The sequence below is a fragment of the Cotesia glomerata genome, linkage group LG6 (assembly GCF_020080835.1).
Source record: "Cotesia glomerata isolate CgM1 linkage group LG6, MPM_Cglom_v2.3, whole genome shotgun sequence".
NCBI lineage: Eukaryota > Metazoa > Arthropoda > Insecta > Hymenoptera > Braconidae > Cotesia > Cotesia glomerata.
This window is the reverse complement of record NC_058163.1, coordinates 11,442,133-11,451,467: the sequence shown is the minus strand read 5'-3', so window position 1 is coordinate 11,451,467 and position 9,335 is coordinate 11,442,133. Positions and strand designations below refer to the sequence as shown.

General features: G+C 30.1%; 1 protein-coding gene across 1 annotated transcript in view; it reads right to left on the bottom strand.

Moving 5' to 3' along the window:
- Window positions 1-9,335, bottom strand: part of LOC123267908 (AFG3-like protein 2) — a 23,561-nt gene that overhangs the window by 13,809 nt on the left and 417 nt on the right. Inside the window, exons 2-3 of the mRNA XM_044732796.1 lie at window positions 9,250-9,329; window positions 4,710-4,875 (exon numbers count right to left, since the gene is read on the bottom strand). Coding sequence (XP_044588731.1) covers window positions 4,710-4,875; window positions 9,250-9,329 — 246 coding nt within the window. The remainder of the gene's footprint in view (window positions 1-4,709; window positions 4,876-9,249; window positions 9,330-9,335) is intronic.

The following is a 9,335-nucleotide window of genomic DNA, read 5'->3' as shown; positions in this document are numbered from 1 at the left end:
TAAATTTTTAAAGTTGAAATTTCGCTGAAATTAGCTGAAAATAGCCACCCTTATAAGGCTGCTACTCAGGTGTCCTATATGGGGGTTTATCGATCCGACCAAATGGGCCTGAAAAGTTTCTCTAGGGATGTACTTTATGATTCCCATAAGCTTTTTTCTCTTAATCCTCTCCGTGGACACTGAGAAATGTAATTTTGTAAGCTTAAAATTCCGCTAAAATTAGCTAAAAATAGCCACTTATGGGGCTGTTTCTCCTGTGTCTATGGGGTGGGATCGATTGATAAATGGGTCTAGATATACTTCTGTAGAGTTTTTCTTTATGACTCTCTCATAAGTTTATTTTCTTAATCTCTTTATCTACACCGAGCTTCTAATTTTTTTCGTCTTTGTATTTTTATTTTTACTCAAATCGTTTCTGGCTTCGATTAGGAGGTCCACGGGATGCGTGCGCGCGACAGAGAGGTCCTACCGCTATTCATCGTTTTTTGCGATATCTTCGAAAATATTCACTTTATCAAAAAATCGATGTAAGAACATTTTTATTGGTTTTTTATTTTAAGCACTTTTTTAAATAAATCTTCCCCGTCAAATCAGCCGTTCTTGAGTTATACCGGTTTAAACAATTAAATCATTAATTAAATTTGTTTGCACCATTTTCCATAAAATTAAATACGATATTCGTAATCCCCGACCCAAAATACGTAAGGATTCGTTGGAATTTTCCATGGACATAAAATGTACACGGGCTTCCCTCTTCAGCCGATGGACTATATATTGTTACAGACTAACTTCAAAGATAATAAATTTAACATTACTTAATGCCATTAGACATGCATTGTTTATGCTGTATGTATGAATTGTATAACTTATGATATAAAAAGTACAGTTCATAGGTTTAAAAAGTTGAGTTGGTGCCACCATTATTGAATTAATTAAAATTGAATATCTCTCGAACCAATCAACCGATTTTATTACATCAAAAACGATCCGGTCAGAATAAGTGTCGAAGTTATGTAGAAAAAAAAATGTTTTCCTAATTTTTCGTCAACAATATCTCTGAAATCATTTAATCAAATTTGACGTTCTTGGCAGCAATCAACGTGGTTTTTTACAGTTAAGAGCTGATTAGTTCTATGTTAAACCGTTATTGTAGCTTTGAGCTCACTAATAGTGCTGAAAAATTTGCGTTAAATACCCCAAGAACGACAAAATCAATTGATTGGATTCAGAAGATAGCGTTGTTTAACGATTAAAAATAAACGTTTTGTTGAAAGTCTACCAGTTTACTGTGCTCAAAGAGCTTTAAAGCTAAAATAAATTACATATATTCTACTTGAAGAGCTCAAAAACATTGCAACAAGCAATGTTTTAATCGCTTTGTAATAGAAATCAGCTGGAAGTTACAGGGATATCCTGAAAGATCAGTCGTTTTCCACATTTTTTTTAAATAGCCAGCAGAATCTTGCAGAGGATGCTAAAATAAATCCTCTTAAAGAGTTTTGAAAACAGCTGACCCTACACATCTCTGGAACTTCCCGCTAATTTTAATCGCAAAGCGATTTTTGAGCACTAATTGTTCAAAATGACTTGACAAATAGTTCAGACGATAAATAGAAAAAAAAAACGTCATAAGATTATGCCCGAGATCAAATTATTTTGCAAGTACGAAAAAAGTTTTAATTTTTAGAGAAATTTTGTTGTACATTGACAGACGTTTCAGACAAAAGTACGTCTAATACCTAAAAAAAAAAAAAATTAAGAGAACGGTTGACCCTGAAGGCCATCCCTGCAACTTCCCGCTAATTCCATACCTAGGCGCTTAAAATTGCACTTATGACGTTTTTGAGCTCTTCGAGCTCAGAAATACAATTTATGTGTTATTTGGAGCTCTCCGAGCTCAAAGAGATAGCTTTGCTATGCTTTTGAGCTCTTCGAGCTTAAAAGTCTTATCAAAGTTCTACACGGAGAGAAAAATGTGGGAATCATTCCTATAATTTTAATGAAATATTTTCTTATACCATTTTAGGAGCGATTACTTAAATTATAGGAATTACACCCATAATTTTTGGGAAACGTTACTATAATTATAGGAATGGTTCCCATAATATATAGGAATAGTTTCCACAATATTATTGAAATAGTTCCCATAATATTATAGGAATGATGCCTAATAATATTGGAGTAATTTTTTTTCACACAACTGTAGTATTTAATTAATTACTTTTATCTGAATTTATTTTTTTTTTTTTTTTGATTAAGTGATTCTTTTTTTATAATATATAAATTAGTAAAAAAGTTATCACTAATAATGTTAATGGGACACATGCTTGTAAATTATAATAAAATTGATTAAAAAAAATTAGGAAAACGGTTGACCCTGAAGGTCATCCTAGCAACTTCCCGCTTATCCCAAATCTAAGCGCTTATAATCACATTACTTTTTTGAGCTCTTTGAGCTCAAAAATAGAAATTTTGTGTCATTTTGAGCTCTCCGAGCTCAAAAATCTTATCAAAGTTCGATGATACACGAGATTTTTAATTTTCAAACTTTTGTAACTTTTGGATAAATTAACCGATTTTCACGTGGTTGGCAGCGATCGATGTAGTTTTTTGAGCTCTATGAAAAAGTTTGGTACGAAAAAATTGATCTTATAAAACATTTCGGAGTTATTAAAAAAAAACACTTTTTTCGATTTTTTTCGACAACGATATCTCACGAACGCATCAACCGATTCTGATGAATTTGGTGGCGATCGATGCGGGTTTTTAAGGTGAAGAGCTGATTAGTTTTTGAGTTCGATCGGTTCAGCCAATTCAGAGATATTTTGAAAAAATGAAAAAAAATCAACTTTTTTTTCCACTTTTTTTGCAATTTTTCGAAATCTACCGGTCCGAATCGGTTCCAACTTATAGGAAATCTAAGTTTGGCGAAGCCCCTTCGAATGACACCAACCGCGATCAAATCGGTCAATTCGTTCAAAAGTTATAAGAGGTTTACATACATCCACACACACACACACACACACACACACGCGCGCGCGCACGCACGCACATACATACATACAGACACCACCGCGGGGGCAGTCAGGGAAGCTTCCTATGACCTTAAAACGTCGAGATCTGATGAAAACTCGATTTTTGGAAAACGGGGTGAAAACAATAACTTCCCGATTTTTGAAAATCTGAGATTTTTAGCGGGAAGTTAAAAAAAAAGTTAATTAAGAAAAAAAATTTCTTAAATAAAATAAAATTTCCAATGGTTTTGAAATTTCAAATTTTCAAATGTTTTCACGGCTCAACGTATGTATTGCTAATAAATAATTTTTTAAGAATTGATGTATTTCTGTCTGAAACATGCAACGATTAAAAAAAATTTTTTTCTCAAAAATTAAATTTTTTCCGACTGAAAAAAAAAAGTGAATTTTTGAATTTTTTTTTTCATTTTCACTAAGAATTTTTTTTTTTTTTTTTCAATTTCTTAAAGTTCTAGGCAAACTTACGTTGATTTTTAAAAAAACAAAAAAAAATTATACGACCTTATGGAATCTGTAACACAATCTAAAAATTTCATTAAAAATTACGGTATTTGATAATATAAATTCCTTATATCGAATTCGAGTCTGATTAATTTGATTATTTCTATAATTGATAACAACGTGAATGTAGCTGTTCAATTACTACACTTACGTTTGCTGAATATACATGTTTAATGTTTACATATGTCAAATTGAATAACCCACTAGATTCATCTCAGATTTTTTTTACAAGATTACGATTGACTACGATGTATTTGAAACGGTAAGTAATTTTTTATATATTCTATAGGTTATTAAAATTATAACTACGTTTACTTTTCTTTATCTAATGGCCTGATTATTAATTTATTATTTATTAAAATATTTTATGTCAATGACATTCCGAACACGATTAGAATACTATTTTTTTACAGCACATTTTACCATTTTTTTTTATTAAAAACTATTTTAAACTAAATATTTATTTTTTTTAATTATTTTGAAACTATAATGTTATTTAAATATACCATTTATACCATCTTAAATTTCATTTAAAATTTTGAAAAATCTAGGGCTTTTTTAGTACTTTTATTGACCGCTAGGCGGCGAAAAATATTTTTACAAAGAGAGGGGTACCCTCTGAGAATGGCCTTAATAGTTAACAAATATCGTATGGGATTTCAATCCAACCGAGTGTTTCGCGACACTTCTTTTTTTTTTATTATTTCATCCAGATGCTCTATGCGGCTATCGGGCGGCAATATCATATAGTCAATAATCAGAATTCAAATACTAAGAAATTATAATTGAAAATAAAAATATTATTTGTATCAATAATATTTTAGAAACTTAAATAACTACAGTAGAAAGTCCAATAATTGATAAATACGATAACCACTTTTCGAAAAGGTATCTACTCATTTTTCTGGTATCGTATCTTTAACTCATTGGAAGCAAAGATTATTAATATAAAAAAAAAAAAAAAAAAAAAAAAAAAAAACATGGAAAACGGTATCTAGTCAGGAGGCTCCTTCTCAAAAAGTGAATGTGATATAAATTGTATTTGTCAATTATTAGATTGGGTTTAACTGTAATTATTAAAGTTTGTAACTTACAAATTCAAAATTATTATCTTGTGGTAAATAAAAATTAATTATTTAATAATAGTAACAATTGTAAAAATCATTAACTTACCTAAAATAAGAAGTGTAGGTAAGTAGGAACCTATTGTCGACGTCTCAATTTCTGATTTATACACAACAGGAAGATGATTCTGAGGTTCAATATTTAATTCCAATTGGGCATTTTCTAAATTTCTCTCGAAGGTATCCGTGCTACCTATATTGAACCATAATGTATTCTGAAAAATCAAAGAAATAATGTTAAAAATTGATAGTACTTACTTTCCATTCTTTTTTTTTTTTTCAATATATCATTTGTACTCTCGCAAGGTCTAATAGTGCATGTAGTAAAGAAATAAGCATATCGATACTGCCATTCTAATACGTCGTATCCCACAAAATTTGACATATTGATTTTTTTTGAAAAATAGAATCACAACGATATTATGCAAGTCATATTAAAAATTTCAAGCTCAAATAGTTTAATAACGATTTTTAAATAAATATTTTCAAAAGGTGACTGCGTAGCCGAGCGATTTAAGTCTTAAACTGTCCGTACAACAGTCGCTCAGGCGTAGGTTCGAGCCCCGGCAGTCGCAATTTTTCTGCGATTTCCAAGGTTTGCTTACCGTAAGATGGACGGTGTGGCTTAATGTATATAGAATAAGCGAAAGGAAATTTAGTATAGACCGGATAGCTCAAATGGTAGAGTAGCCGACATGTCTTCGGAAGGTTCTGGGTTCGAATCCCAGTCCGAGCTATCTAATAATTTTTTCTCGCATATTCTATAAACTCACATTAAGATGATCCTCTCCACATTTTTTTCTAAATCCTTTCCTACCAATATCCTGTTACGTGAATGTGGAACGCTTCACGTAATAATTACCGTAACTCCTATTCTTTCCCGCTTCACAGCATTATTTATATTTATGTTTGCTCCCTTGCCGACTGTACCCTGGCCAGGTTTCTGTGGTTTCCTTGGTCACTGTGCTAAGGGTGGGGCACAGGCAAATGCGGGTACAGACTGTAAATCGGCCACAGCCGCGGAAAGGAGGTAAAGTTGGTATTATAAATAGTAGGAAGGGACGTAAAAATCCTACGTGTCTAGGCCTGAAGGCTGACGCGTAATATTCCAAAAAATATTTTCATCCGTTGAATCCCATTTAATCAATGTTAAAAATGAGCTGTTTTTAGTAAAAACTTTTTATCGTCTGCTGTAAAATTTTCTAAATGTGGGATACGACGTATTAGAATGGCAGTATCAATATACTAAAATGCAATCGTCTAAATAGAACCCTTTTTTCACGATTTATGTTTGGTTAGTTCATATTTCTTCCATCAAATAAAACGATGATTTAAAGTTTGTTCCGTGTTACAGAATATTTATTCTTCCCAATATTTGAATCAAATATTTGAAATAAACTGTAGGCTGATCAACTTATGAGCGGTTATAGAATCAGATGTGACTTTTGAAATACTTCTACACAATAATAACTTCTTAATTGAACGTATAAAAGTTGAGGTATTAATTGTAGAAGATAATTGAAATATTACTACAAGATTACGAAGAGAGTATAATTATTGAATTTTTAATTATTTGATTCGAAATATGCTAGATCTGCATTGGGTAGAGGCTTGAATGTTTTATATTCCTGAAACGCGCCAATTGTTCAATACTTGAAACAATATTTTTCAAGTACTTTAAAAAAGAAAAGAAAGTTACTGAATTCTTTACTTCTTTATTCGTACATATTTTTATATATATTTGATCATTCTGGTCTTGAATAAGTCTGTTTTGAATTATCTCTATTTCTAAATGACTTTATTATTCAATCTTTAGTCCTAAATTTCCCTAATTCTAAATAGTTTTAGAATTGAGTATCTTCTTCTTTGGATTTAATCTCAAATTTATAAACCATTACCGGAAATTACTTCAAAAGCTAATGAAAAAATTCTAATATCCTAAAAATGATTATTTTTGAGCTTTGATTAAAGCAAAATTCTATTTTGTTATGAGTGAAATAATAAAAACTAAAAAGTCTAAGACTAAACTTAGCTATTCAGATGTATTTGATGCCGACTCCGCTTCTGTTGCCCGCTATCTTTTTTTTTGCCCGAGAAAATTCAAAGTTATAGAATTAGGCAAATATACATAATTACACGCTATATTCAAGTGAGGAATAACGGTATTAAGATTCTAAAAATGGATTGTGAAACTCAAAAATTTTTGTTTTTTGAACTGAAAAATGCAATTTTTGTTCATTGTCGAGCTCGACAATCTAGCATTTTCGTATTGGAAAAAATCTTTTTTTTTTTTTTTTTTTTGAATTTCGATATCTCCCAAACGATAATTCACTGATATCTCCCCTCTAATCCATTGATAATTAAGCAGTTAGCGGCTTTTAACCCATTTTCTTTTGGCACAAAAAGATCACAGTTCACTTTAAATACGATTGAACGTGAACTTTTGAAGTGATGTAAGAAGCTACGGAGCTTAGATAGAAACTCTATTTAAATTAAATTCCGTGTAAGAAACTTTTTTTGAATTGTGTTGACAGCGATATTTCTGGAACGAATTATAAATTCGATCTGGTTTGCTCCATTTAATGCGGTTTTAGCACACAAAGATTACTCAAGGATTTCTTCGGATCTCACGTCACCACGATTTGAAAGCGAGTTTGTAGGAAGCTCGACGAACCAAGTTGAAAAGTAAGAATAAAATTTTTCGATATCTTGCTTAGTTTTTAAGATATTGATATTCAAATGTAAAAAAATGAAAATTTTATTTTTAAATATTAGATTTTTATTTTTGAAAAAAAAAAGACATCCGTAAAACTTTTGCTATAAAAATCTGAAAAAATGATCCTTTTTTTATTCTTCTTAGCTACTGTTTTTTTTATTAATCATATTATTGTCAAGAGGTATGCTTTGATATATTAAAGTAGTTTTTAATGAAGAGAATGAAGTCTAGGCTTCAGAACGAAAAGTCAAAAAAAAAAAAAAAAAAAAAAAAAAAACAATGTTAATTTTAAAATACCAAACTTTTATTGTGAGTATTAATTTATGATAGCTTATTTACATCTTGGACAAAAATTACTTCTGAATGTCATAAATGGCAGTACCATAAAAGTCTTTCGAAACTAAAAATAGATTACTTTCTGACACCTGATTTTTAATAATTCGCAGAGTCCATTTTTAATATTTGTGTGCTGTAATGGTTATTTCATTATTTAAATTATTTAGATCGAATATATCGTTAACATTATAACTGATTTATAACATCTATTTGTAGTCATTATCTTAGTTAAATTGAATAAAAATTTGTTTTTTTAAGCTTATAACTAATTTACCATTCATATGTTATGATTTTTCTTTATACATTGCTTTCAATGTATTATAAAATTTGTTTTGTTTTTATAAGAAATTATCACTCTTATAAGTTATTTATATTCATTTTTTGGATTATAAAGCTTATTTATAAGGCTTTCGCCTTATAATCGCCGGCTGTATTTGATTGGTTATGTATTTTATGGTATGCTAATATTGAATAAGAACGCTTTGTTGTGTGAGCGCATCAGGCTGAATCACAACGTTGCCCAGCACAGAGATAACAACCGAACTGATACGCTTATTGTGCCGATTCCTCGCACATCAACTTTGCAGTATTCGTTCCTAGTCGTAGGCACTGCATTTTGGAACTCTTTGCCACCAGCAATTATATCTTCGACATCTCTGGCTGTGTTTAAAACTAGTTGCTACAATCATATTATGGCTATAGAGCGAGCTAAGGTTGCAAGTGTATTGCCTTAGTATCAATAACCTGTGTGCTATTTGTAGTCCAGAAACATTGAGTCACTGACTTATGCAAAGACATTTTGTTATTTTTGTTACTTCTTATAATTTTTTCAGATATTAACAGACGTTGAGTGACCTTAATATTACTTTTTGTTAAAACTTATTTCATAATTTTGTTATTTGCTATTATATATATTCTATTGTTACAAAACACTGTACTTTTTTGTATTATCTTCAGGCCGTTAGAGGACTTTGTCCTACGGCCTTGTCAATAAAATTACATTACATTATATTACATTACATTTTTTGGAATACTCATGGTTGCGGTATTTTTTTTTTTGCGTTAATTTTTTGTTTCACTAAACATACAAAAATTTTTGGTTTTGAAATTCCGTAGATAGATACTGTAATCTTTGCATGACATCCTTTCAAAAATTACTCAAAAATCATAAAATTTTTTAATTCCCCAATGACGTATTCGACGGTATAAAAAAATAAAAGAAAAAATAAAATCTTCTGTGATTTATATAAGAGACATATATATAAAAGACAGTGATATTAGTATATGATAGACTAATATAATTTGTAAAGAAATCTCTTTAAAAACCAACAAATTTCAACCAATGACGCAGTAAAATTAACTCTCTTAAAGTGAACCATTTCAACAAATATATGTAATAATTTAATGTTGTTTCATAAGAGGTAAATTATTCTTAAGTTTGTCAACATTTACCTCAAGGTTATTAAAAACTGAGAAAATTTTCTCTTTTAGATGTTTAACATTTCTGTGAAAAAATTGAATTTATTCAAGTACTTACTGATCCTTCGACTGTATGACCAGGTAGTAGTCTCACTCTAACCCATTTTTTATTAACAACTTCTAATTTTTCCACCACGCCTTTGT